The 13,414-nt window shown below is 44.2% G+C and overlaps 1 protein-coding gene across 1 annotated transcript in view; it reads right to left on the bottom strand.

Annotated features, from left to right (window-relative positions):
- Nucleotides 1–202: 202 nt before the first annotated feature.
- LOC124615392 (transcription factor Sox-11-A-like) overlaps nt 203–13,414 on the bottom strand; it is a 77,120-nt gene continuing 63,908 nt past the window's right edge. The window contains exon 2 of the mRNA XM_047143219.1: nt 203–4,354. Coding sequence (XP_046999175.1) covers nt 3,110–4,354 — 1,245 coding nt within the window. The 3' untranslated portion in view covers nt 203–3,109. The remainder of the gene's footprint in view (nt 4,355–13,414) is intronic.

Below are 13,414 nucleotides of genomic sequence, written 5' to 3' on the forward strand. Positions count from 1 at the left end.
GAAGTGAAAATATTTGTTTGAAATTGTGTACCTACACAGTTACAGTTACTTTAATTTCTCTCTCTTGACATCTGGTGCTACCTTCATTGACCCCAGAACGTGGTCTGTGCAGAACAACTCAACTATTTCAAGTAATATATGGTACTTGAGGTTTTGGTTGGTAATAAAAAGAAGATTTTATAAATGGGATGGTGTGTGTACCATATATTTTTATAAACAATCTACCATACAAAATGTACATGTTATTTCAACTAATATGTATATATGAAGTATGATACATGGGCTGTTTTACAAAAATGCTGTAAGGTAAACTTTTTACACTATTTTATTATATATATGCAAAAATATTGCTAATTTTCTTTTCATAAATTATCTTTCTATGCATAATATATTTCAGTGAGGTTGTACAAAATATTCACATAACAAAAAGCACAGAAGGATCATTTAACAAAGCACTCAAATCATATAAATCAAAATAAACAAACAAACTTGTAATAAATATTTTAATTGTACAAAAAATGACAAAAGCTGTCTTAAATTGTATACAGAACATATATAACTGACTTAGAATTACGAATTGAGGTTCAAGAACCTAAGATTTACAGCTCGAAAGTCTTAACAGAAAAAGAGTCAATGGAAAAGCAACAGTGCAAGACTGGCATACATCAGGTCAGCAGTAAAATAACTTAACGGTACTTTTGTGCATATCCGCAACTTCTGCCTTTAGTAGATGACCTCACCAAAAACATAAATGGTTTATATATATATATATATATATTTATAAATCACATAACAATAATATAAAAACATAGGATTATAATGTACAAAAGGTGAGCAAAATACTGGGTATGACCCACTTTACAAAGGCTGCGAACTCAAACACAGAAACGTCATCTCACATTACTAATAACGCATTTTCTTCTCTTTCCCTTAAACAATTGTGACAACGTTTGCAGGTCAATGCCTAATTGCTCTGCTATCACAAGTAACTCAGCTCATGTTAAGAAACAATTTTCTCCTCTCTTCTTTTGGCAAACTCAACATGACAATGAAGCTTTTACTTTTCTACTGACAAGCCAGTTCACTGGACTTGTTTTCTATATGCACACATTTAAAAATGTGTTGAGAGGAACACGCGGTAATATGCAGGCTATATACTCCATCAAGAATTTTTTCATATACAACTAGAGAATTGGAAAGATGTTCCATTTAAAAAGGAATAGCACACATATTAAGATAACAGGTCAACAGGTATATACACCACATATCGTGTGTCATCATTATTAAAATACTTGTTCCACACAAAGATCAGAAAGTTCCATCAATTAAACTTTGTGCTTTTATATCTGCCTAGCTGTCTATCATACAAGTGACTATAGTTATATGTTAAAAACATGATACATAAGCATATAAGAGATTTCCCACATATGTATACCTATGATGGGGAGTTACAAAAATCATATTTGAAAACACAGGAACATTTTTACAACTTCAAAAAAATCAAGTACACAGATAACCGAAAGTCCCACCTATTTATTATTCAGATACATAACCGTACTACATACATTCTTCTCTAATTATAAGTTGTTATTTGAAAGAAGAAAATATCAAAACCATGTTAACTTAAACAGTAAATCAAATATATATATAGAGTCAAGGTGGCTAGTGTATCAGGAACTATCCACCACAAAGCTCTTATGTACTATGCAATCTTCCAATATTGAATACACACATTCATACAAGAAAAACTCCTGACTGTGCTTTCTCAATTTTGTACACCCTCTTTTTACCTAGTTAAGTACCAATATTTTCATTTACTGTTCTGCCAATTTCAAATGCAACATGAACACAAACAGTCCATGTATGATAACGATGCTAGACTGATGAACTTATTAACGATAATGACTTATAATGACGTATCATGATATGTGAGTATAGTTCCTGTGAACACTGAAGGTGTTCATCCGTACGGTGCACTTCCAGTTAGGCCTTATTCTTATCATACATGAGGACAAATTTCCACAAATCACCTTTTCTTTCTAGCATTTGCTTAACCTCTTTCAATTTTCACCAGTCTGAACAACAAGAAGAAAACAGATTGGTCACCCGAGACAGGTTATCACAGCCAGATAGTAGTTTTCCTCAGAGCACGTGTATTTGAGTATGGCCTTAATATTGCCTGTGGAGCAGGTCTGCAGGCTCTAACAAGGAGTAAAGACAGCAGCCAGTACCGGAACTAGACTCGATCGACATGATACACGCTTTCATAGAGATCAATGTGGACTAAGTGAAACGTGCACCGAAGGGTGCAGCCGAACACATACATCAAGGTTTAAGCTTTTGTAGACGTACGTACATTACAGACAGACGCCGACACGGCGGCTACGAGGAACTCTCGACACTCGAATGCGACATACGAAGCTTTACCCTTGAGCAATGTGTTACCGTTTACAGTCATAGTGCATAAAGACATTAAATTTACAACAAATGGGCTAGTTTAGTTCTTCCATTAAAACAGTGGAAATAACAAACAAATCCCACCATCCAGGGTATCCATACGTACGGAGTTCGCGCAGCAAGCTCACGGAGTTCAGCGTACTGTAAGCTCAAGCACAAATGTCGTAAACAGAAAAAACTGATCTATTAGATTACACTTTGTACATTAAGAATGAATACACTCTGTCGTCCAATATTAGAATTCGTATATAAAAGTAATGTTCCTAAACTAAAAAATTAGAGATGTGCCGTAACATGCACAAAGCAGTCTACTAAGAGAAAATAATATCGGTAAAAAAGCTTAAAACCTGACGTACGTGCAGAGCTTCGTGTTACACGAATACCGTACACGTACGGTACGTAATAAACTGGCGCACAAAATGTAGGCTCGAAGTCGACCGGAGAACGAAATAGAAACGACAAATGCGGGCCGGCAAAAGGACGTCCCGCGCCCGCGCAACAGGGAGGGTCGGTCGTGCCTACATTTTACGCATTACAGAAAGGTCGAGTGAAAGTGAGGACGAGCGTCGGTGGCGTGCCTCTGCATCGTCTAAGTAGTGGCCCACACTCCGGGAGGGCAGTGGCGACGACGGCGGCAGCGAAGGCCGACAGCTCAGCAGTAGCTGTTGTCGACCCACTCGGTGACGCCAAAGTCGGACAGCATGTCCGTCATGTCGGGCGTGCACGAGAACTCGAGGTGCGAGCCCGAGCTGGAGCTGGTCGTGTCGAAGGAATCCAGGTCGTTGGTGAAAACGTTACTAAAAGTGTCCAGGTCGACCCTGAAGTCGGGCGAGATCTGTAAGAGGTCCGTGAGCGAGTCCAGATCGGCGAGGCTCGGGTTCTCGACGGCGCCGTGCTGCTGCAGTTGCTGCTGCTGCTGTTGCTGCTGGTGGTGGTAGTGGTGATTGTGAGACGAGGGCGCGACGTCGGCCACGTCGGGCACGGCCGGGTCACAGGACACGTCAATGGGCTCCTCCTTGATGGTTATCTCCTCGTACTCCATGGGCTCCATTTTGACGGGAGCCAGCAGGGACTTTATGTCTGGCACGACGGCCGGGGACGGCGCCGCGAGGACCAGAGAGGGCAGGCGTGCCACCGCCACGGGCGTCACAAACTTCGTGTCCAGGACGGCGACGGATGTCGTCGACGACGCCTCGTCGTACAGCGACGCGCTCTCTGGCGAGTCGGGGGTGTCGCAGGAGGGACTGGACGGCACTTTGGCGGCAGCGTTGGGCGGCTGCGGGGCGTACTGCAGCAGTGGTGGTGACGGCGGCTGCTGCTGTTGCTGCTGCTGTTGTTGCCGGGCGGCGCGCACCTCTTTGGCCTTGCGGTCGATGGCCAGCTTCACCTTGAGTGCGCTACTGCCGCTGCTGCGACTCAGAGGCGGCAGGATCCTCACTCCGCCCCTGGATGCCGCTCCCGATAGGCCCTCCAGACCGTTGTTGTTGGAATCGTTCCTCTGGGTGGGCACCGACGTCGCAGTCGACGTGACCCCAGCGGCAGCCGCGGCTGCTCCCGTCACCGCCACAGACGTCGCGGCGCACACTGCGGCAGCGCTCTTCTTGCTTTTCTTGGAGGGCGACGCGCTCTTGGGAGGCGGCTTCACGGCCTTCTTGCGCGGCCGGTACTTGTAGTCCGGGTATTCCTTCATGTGCAGCTGGCGCAGCCGTTCTGCCTCGTCGATGAAGGGTTGCCGCTCCTCCTCTGAGAGCATCTTCCAGCGGCGGCCCAGCCGTTTCGAAATCTCCGCGTTGTGCATGTCTGGCTGCTGCTCGCAGATCTTGCGCCGCTCGATCTGTGACCACACCATGAAGGCATTCATGGGTCGCTTGATGTGGTTCGGGTTGTTCTTTTTGGTCTGCAACAATAAAAATAAGGAACACATAAATAAATGCTCCCAACAAGAGGGGCTTGTTTTATTATTTAAATATATTTCTGCTATTAACACCATGACTTATAATATATACATATATTATATACCGGGTGATCAAAAAGTCTGTATAAATTTGAAATCTGAATAAACCACGGAATAATGTAGATAGAGAGGTACAAATTGACACACATGCGTGGAATGACATGGGTTTTTATTACAACCAAAAAATTACAGAAGTTCAAAAAATGTCCGACAGATGGCGCTTCATGTGCTCAGAATAGCAATAATTAGCATCACAAAGTAAGACAAAGCAAAGATGACGTCCTTTACAGGAAATGCTCAATATGTCCACCATCATTCCTCAACAATAGCTGTAGTCAAGGAATAATGTTGTGAACAGCACTGCAAAGCATGTCCGGAGTTATGGTGAGACATTGGCGCCGGATGTTGTCTTTCAGCATCCCTAGAGATGTCGGTCGATCACGATGCACTTGCGACTTCAGGTAACCCCAAAGCCAATAATCTCACGGATTGAGGTCTGGGGGCCTGTGAGGCTAAGCATGACGAAAGTGGCCGCTGAGCACACGATCATCACTAAACGACGCGCGCAAGAGATCTTTCACGCGTCTAGGAATATTGGGTGGAGCGCCATCCAGCATTTTGGTTCTAATAAAAGCCCATGTCATTCCAAGCATGTGTGTCAATTTCTACCTGTCTATCTACATTATTCCGTGGTTTATTAAGTTTTCAAATTTATACTGACTTTTTCATCACCCGGTATATATATGTAAAAATCATTCGTGAAATGTGTGCTGTGTGACAGAACTTTGAAGTACTTTAAATGTTCTACGATCCAACGTGACAATGGTTCCAAGGATAATTTTTTTTAAGCCACAGTCAACACCAGACATGTATCATAGAAAAAGTATTACACAGTGCTAGATCGTAAATTCGTACTTACATATTATAAATTCGTAATTATTCCGACCGTTTTCGGTCTTGACCATCATCCATAAGCTATATGAACGCGGTATGAAGAAAACAAATGTAAAAATGTACTAAGTCACTAAACCAATCTTTAATTGGTCATAGCGAAAGAAAAGTTTCACTGTTTATCTTTCGTAAGTACCAAATTACGTCTACTTTATTGCATGTGCTTTTGAATTCGTACGTTGTTTACATTTTGTTTTCTTCGTTTCACGTTGGTATAGTTCCAAAAGAACGGTCGACGACTGAAAACCGTCGTAATAAAAATTAATTTACAATAGAGCACTGTGTCGAACGGTACTACCACTTATGGTAGTCCTAGCGCGCAAATGTTTTGAATGTGTGTGTGTGTGTGTGTGTGTGTGTGTGTGTGTGTGTGTGTGTGTGTGTGTGTGTCCTGATCTGCTACCAATTTCGATTATAAACGAACATCCTGGGGCACGTGGACGATCTCCTTATCCCCGTCTGAGAGAATCGTCAGTACTGGACAATCTGTTTTAAACTAGTTACCTATGAGGTCAATAATCTGCTTCAAAGAAACTTAGTTCTCGGTATTAACACTTGTTATGAAACCAATGTAAATTATGGTTTGCATCCAATTGAAGGACATTCATTTAACATTTGTTGCTTTAGCAAATAATTCGAAACAGAACGGTATCATTGTTATCTATGAGGGAAGTGATTCGCTTAACAGCTGTCAAAAATATTCATAACTGCTACAGAGCACCGTTTGTTACTACACCATCATCGAATGAAAAATTGTTATATTTAGTAGAGTTAAATTTAATTACTTGCTCCACCTTATGCGCAATGAATGTCTGTGCACGTCTTGCGGGATTATTACGAAGTTTTCAGGTAAAGAAAGTAGTGGTAAATGTTAAACGAGGCAAAGATTAAAAAACATGCACTCCCGTTACTTTCCCTGTATTGTCTTAGGGGAAAAAAAATGCATGAACGACAATCACCAGGGAACACCAGTGCAGAAAAACACTAATCTTTGCCGGACAAGCAATTTGAGGAAAAATTCTCGTATTACCAATGGGACTGCGCAACACCCAGTTCACTTCCTTATTCATTACAGACATCCGCTTAAGAGCTGCGGCTACACCAGTGCAAATGGAGCACACGTTCAATATGCATACGGTGGCGAAACGACGCGGCCTTCAGAAGTTCCAGAGTGACTCCCTCGCCGCCTGAGTATTCAAATGTGCGTACCGCGACCTGTGCTCTTGCTTCATTAGCATCCCATTGCGTAAGACAAAACATGACCTAATTCCATGACCCAATTATTCACAGGCTTATGAAAATGTAATGAGTAGTGTATGCACGTCCTATCCCATCCCAGCAAGTAATGCGTCTCGCGTACCAGACGTGCCGATCCCCCCAGCCCGATTGCGATACGACTTACGTAACGAGGTATGGCAGAGTACAGGACAGGCGTAGTAGCAGCTTGTCACACTTGAGCGGCCGATGTGGCTTCGCGGGATGGGCAGTAAAAAAAAAAAGTTGCCAGCCGAAAATCATAACATTCCCACCTAGCTGACAAGTGTGAGCCATGCCGTAGGAAAGATGTTGCCTTTCATTGATATCCTCGATACGCTATCAACTGGTGTTCCATTTCCTGTTCTATTCCTGAGGATCGTAGAACGCAACCACGCTCGCAACACATTCGTGTACTGGCAGGAACAACTGCTCCAGGCGGAAACGCGAAATTTTGCTACCTGCGATCAACACGTACTGTAGTGTCGTAATATAACGGAGGTTAAATACGATCAACAGATCGTATGTCAACAACGAAACCACAGCCAATCAACGCATCCATACAGTATAGTAACAATAGCCCCGTAATATATGTAATATTCCGCCTTTTGCGACTATAAAAGTGTTATTTACGGTCATGCGTGTTTCGCTTTATTTCAAACCATCTTCAGTGCTCAGATTTTTTGCTTCCTACTGCATTCCTGACAATGTTCCACACGCTATATATATATATATATATATATATATATATATATATATATATATATATATATATTCTTTCTAAATGTCTCCTGTCTTGGGGTTAATACTGGAGAACTTCACAAGGAAAGCTCTTCTCTAGAATCCTAGTAACACGTTCTCAACTATTTTGATACCCAAACGTCTCCCTGTGGTTTGAGACCATCTACTCAAAATGTTCACCTTATGCAATTCACTGCCAGCCTGAGGATGGCAAATCAGAAATTACTTCTGTGACCTTGTAAAATGACCGGCAACGTGTTTTCCTTCTGTTGTTCAATGTTTCAGCTTATTTACTACAATTGAACAAGCAGCCTGTGGTCGAATGGTCGACTTGAGGCCGCAAGTGGCGGAGCACGTTTCGACAGCGCTCATAGCGCATTTCGCTGACCGCGAACTTGTTTTGCTCTCCCAGATTTATTGCGAGGCGTGTGTCAGTCGCTGAAACCTCGCCGCAGCGCTTAGTCAAGCGCAGGCTAAGGTCGCTCACCAAGCGATCGCCGATCGCCGGATAGCTATCGCAATTTCGAAAGGCCCAGGCGGGGAGATAATGCGAGATACAGACACGCAGACCAAAGTATCAATTTCCGATAGTTTTTCCCCACGGAAAATAAACGCACCAATGACTCGCTGCCCGCGTGATCACGTAATTTCAGCTTTTGCAGCAGATTTATGTGTAAACTGATTGCAGCGCGTCACGTCGGCTGACACGTCAAACGTCACGCTATAAATGTTTTCTCCTCGTATGGGCGATACCCCTGTATCGTCAGACTACTACAGACGTGACAGTGACTAAAAATCAAATAACTAAATGTTAGGGTCACAGGTGCTTCTGCAACAGCCTAGCTTAGTTTCAATACACACACACACACACACACACACACACACACACACACACACACACACACACACGATTCTTGAACGACACAGTGACTAAGTAAACACTGCTCGTGACAGTCAAGAGAAGACGCAAGTTCATAGTCACTAACCACCTACGAAAAGCCTTGATTATGTATACTAATGTGCTGCATCTTTTAATACTGTCTCTTCATAGGGGAATAAAAGCAGTACTGCACAACTCTGCAGCATGTGATGACGGAAATTAACACACAGCTAAGGGTGATACAAAATCATGATTCTTGCTCGTAAACCGCCAAAGGAATTAACGGCACAACTTGACCAAAAGAAGTGATCAGTTAATAGGGCTCATCCTGAGGTATCAAGTAATTATCAGTTTGGCAATGGAGGGAAGTGTGAGCGTGAGTGTGTGTGTGTGTGGGGGGGGGGGGGAGGTTTATTAAGATAAGAAGAGCCCTGGGCAGGGTAGACCAGCGTGGGGAGCTGTATTAAATCAGTCTTCGGAATGAAGACCCCAACACCACCACAAAACAGCTACCGTACAGGAAATGCAGTGGAAGGGAAAGGTTTTCCCTGCAAGACTCCAGTTGAGGTATCATTTTCGATAATTATTTCTCGTCTCGAACTACCTTCCAGATTGATCCTTGCACTCTAGATAGGATCGTGTGCTATGTTCAAACTACCCGTAAGTTTAAAAGTACCTATCGGTCGGGAGTGGAATTCAGAACCTTACATTACATACGCACTGCTGGTAATAACTCAGCTATTCAAGTACGATCGTATTTTGCCAACTTTACAGACGCCTTCGTTTACATGTTTCTGGATGGTAGTCCAAGAAATACGCAGGGAGCATAGTTTCGAAAGTGGATAAGAGGAACTGGCAGAGCTGCGATGGCGAGTCGAGACTGAATAAGTCAGTCGGTAATGGCACTGCTTGGGAAAGACCCGGTTCAAGGTTTGAGGTTTGAGGCCTGGTCATGCACGACTGTCTTTCTCTTTTGCGCATTTCTAAAATTACATTGCTTTTTTTATAGGCCTGACAGTATGGAGGCCAACAGAATATAATCTTCACTCCAATGCTCTATTCTAAGAAGGAATGAAGGTAAGGGTTTTGATTCCGTCGACAAGGTGGCCACTGGTGACGTGGCGCAGGCTCTGATTTGGTAACATCCAGGCGTTCTCCTTCAGCGATTCTGCGAAATCATGGAAAAACCTGCATTTGGATGGCTTGACGGTGGCTTTGAACCGCTATCCTATTTAAGGGCACACAGTAATTTTGCATCGTAGATAAGTCACTCGTTACAGACTGAGTACTGGTCTTACTGTGCTAGCCTGGGAAAACAACAGGTCTCTTGTAATAGATTTGAGCTCGAGAAGCGTCAAGAACATCGCTCGTCCGTGTCGAACACGACATAACCGATGCTTCTCGCTGAAGTGCATAGTCCAGGTCGATAAGAGGACACCACCCCAGAATTGATCGAGCAGAACCATGTTGCTACTATTTTGTCCTGTATCTGCTGTGTTGCTACGTGACGCTGAAGGGTACTCGACGCCTCTGCCTTCGGCCTTGCCGAGGCGGCAAGCTGCCAGTGGGTTCGCCGAAAAAACCTCCCGCGCGCCAGCATTTTCTAATTTACCCTCAGTCCGCCGGCCGAGCTCCATCTAAACTGCGATGTGGTGTCAGCTCACAAGGCCAAGCACATTCTGCCTGACAGCCGGCAGTGGCGCCTCGGGATAAACTCCTCTCCAGAGACCCAGCCCCAAAATGGTGGGACGCTTTATTTTCGGCGTATTTTAAATTAACGCGATAGCGTTAACAGCTGGCGTGACGCTGCGGGCTTTCATAAATCTGCGGAGTGGTTAGGCCCTCGCGAAAAACAGAAACACTACTCCGGGCGTGACCTCATTCTGTTCTAGTATTCTCTCACAAGTCGGTTAGGTCGCAGTCGTTTATCTCACTAGCGTTGTAGTTAACCCTAACACACCAGCAGGCCACCAGAGTTAACGAACAGTCGAACGCCCGGTAGTCCAGACTGTACTCCTATTAAAATAGCTCTGTGATTTACATTTCACCGAGTCGAATAGTAAGTAGCCGGCCGCTAACCAATCCCAGTTCTCTCTCGAGCGCCGTGGCTGGCTGTGTTGCCCATTTTGAAGGTACGCGCAGCGCCTTGTGAGGTGTGGCTGGCTGCACGCTGGCAACAATGCCCCGGTACTGCGATCTATCCATCAGAAAGCAATTTTGATCGGAGTGTGTAAGCTGACGTCGCTGGGGCATGTTTTGCTCTCTTACCAAACATATAACGAAATATGTGACATCTGGAAAAAAACTGTAAAAAATTGAGCGCACTGGATTACATCCAGTGAATGGCCATTGCAGACCACCTAAGCAGGGAAAAAACCTGTGTATCAAGGCCATATATAAAATGCCTTATGGCTATTCAGTTGCGGAAATCTGTAGATATTCTAATGTGATAATGCGCAACCGATTTACACTGGAAAAAAAAGTTAGTTCCAATTGTGGCCACCATGTGCAAATCTGCCGCTGTGAATGCAAGGAAGACGTATAGAAATGTCTCCATATATAGCGTATTAGGTCAAACAGTGAGAAAGGTACAACGTTGATTTCATTATTAGCCACCACGTACACTATTTGTTCAACATGAGCACCGGAGACGGCGACGAGATGCTGTGCAACGCCCAGATTTGCATGTGGTGTCCAAAACTGGAACTGAATGTTTTTCCAGCGTGAATCAGTTCCTCATTAATGTATAAGGATACCTATTAAGTTTCACTACTACACCGTAACTGCACCCACACTGGACCTCCGTCAGTAGCTGCATTTTCGTAACAGCCACCTGCTACATGCTCCACAAATTTTAATTGCCTGTGTTCATAGCTCTATGTTTCTTACTATTACAACCATTCGTTCAGTTAAAAGCTCATGCTCTACTGGCAAATACATAAAGTGGATGCCTCAATAGCTGAGCACCTTCAGCAATCGGCAGTAAAGACAATTTTTACAAGAAACATCCGTCACTAAAAATCCAGCCTCCACGGAATTAAATTATCTTCACCTTAACGATAAGGAAAATGCAACGTTTCATCCAACCGTATTAAAATAATATGGTGGGTCAAACACTTGGCGCAACTTCTAGTTAGATAAGAAACAAAAATTTCCACTGGGGCTGCTAAACTGGAATGTATACTCCATCAACGCGAATCACTGACAAGCGTGCAATGTATGTGCACACATCCTTACATAAGCACACTTCCAAAACACCATCGAAACGTACGTTCCAAATTTTGTCCACCTGCGGTTGAACCTGCCATGTTTAAACATACAATGCGATTTTAGACGTATGCTAATGACACGGATGTCTGTAACCACTGGATAGGTTTCTGTGCAGAACAAAGCATTTATTAAAATCTCAAGCACAAATAGTGCTAATATTCATCGAATTTGCCGAGACTGATGTGCGACGAGACAAAGCTACTTCGCACATTCCTTTCCATTTTCTAAAATGCTGATAGATTTATGCTCGTCGTAATTCTACTACGGATGCACAATTCCTTCTCAAAACCTTGTCCTAAGTGAACGAAGAATAAACTTGGTAAGAGCTGTCATGTTTCAGCAAGGCGGCTGTGTTGAAAACCCGTGTCGTTACGGCGAATGTCACCAAAGAAAGAAAAAGCTGTCGTGACGGTGCGTTTCGTAAGGGACGAAATCTGCTAGGAGGCGAGAAGCTCGCACAAGCCACTGCAGCGTCTGGGAAGGTGGGTTTCGCAGGTGAGCTAGTGTCGCGGCAGGAGCGGTCGCCGAAATTTCGTAGCGAGACGAGCGTCTGCGACGACCTTGGCCGCGACTTGACCTCAATAGAGGTCCTCAGCAGTGCCACCAGCACCAGACGGACGCCCACGTCTTCCGCTGCTCACGCAAAACGCCCGTCTGCAGAACCGGCCCGTTGCCACCCGCTCCCACGCGCCAAGTGTACGACCACCGCACAAGGCGAGCACTAACGACTACCCAGTTAGCAGAGGAAATCTCCACCTGGCGAAAATTGGTGCCTTCGCAAAAGGCTACAGCCCATTTCTTTCCCCAGCATTCTCGAATCCGAGTTTGTGCTCCGCCTCTAACGACCCCAGTCGTCGATGGTAAGTGAAGCAGTTGCCTTCAATAGGGTTGGTCTCTCTTTTGAATGTGAAATAATCTAGAATGTTATCCCTCGTCATGCTCCGCTTTAGACGCTTCGACCATACTGCAGTCATCTGCTTTCGGATTTTCTCGTATAAACGGTAAGCTCTGTTTACTCCTTTCCTACGAGATGTAGGATATTCACGATACGAAATATGAAAGTCCCTTGACTGCATGTAGTTATCCCAACAGCGACCACAGACGATCTGTTCAAGTCACTATCGATCCGTATACGTAAATAATTTTGAGCACCAGAACCTTGTCCCTTTGACTGACTTCCAGGTATGCAAGTTCCAAGTTGAAGTCATTTCGGCGGTGGCGTGTCACTGTATCTTTCGTGAATGTAAAAATAAGGAACCACAGGTCGCGTATAATTTATTTATTTATTTGTCTAGTTTCGTTCATGAGACGCGGTATTCTCCGATACTGAAAGCGTGGCAACACGCTGTAGGTTTAAGGTATAGCTTAGCACCATCGTCAACACAACCCTAGTTAACTTTGCCGGCCTGTGTGGCCGAGCGGTTCTAGGCGCTACAGTCTGGAAACGCGCGACCGCTACGGTCGCAGGTTCGAATCCTGCCACGGGCATGGATGTGTGTGATGTCCTTAGGTTAGTTAGGTTTAAATAGTTCTAGGGGACTGATGACCTCAGATGTTAAGTCCCATAGTGCTCAGAGCCATTTTTGAACCTAGTTAACTTTCAATCATCATGTAATGTCTAATTTACCCTTATTTTCGTTGTTTCAGGCCATTTCATATCTCCGCTCCATACAGAAGTAAGTTCTTCGCCACAATGTGGAATATTCTTTTTCCTTAATGTCCTGCCGAGTATCATTATTCCCCACAGCTGCGCTGGAACTAATATCCTTGGCGCATGTACTGGAGTTGATCAAAGATATTTATATCTTTAGCAGGATTTTACTTTTCCTTCCCCCCTGTCAATTTTCACGAAGTACTATCTCACAGACATATACTCCGCCTTGTCTAGATTTACTGCCAGATCCCAT

This window comes from Schistocerca americana, chromosome 5, assembly GCF_021461395.2.
Source record: "Schistocerca americana isolate TAMUIC-IGC-003095 chromosome 5, iqSchAmer2.1, whole genome shotgun sequence".
In the NCBI taxonomy this organism is placed as follows: domain Eukaryota; kingdom Metazoa; phylum Arthropoda; class Insecta; order Orthoptera; family Acrididae; genus Schistocerca; species Schistocerca americana.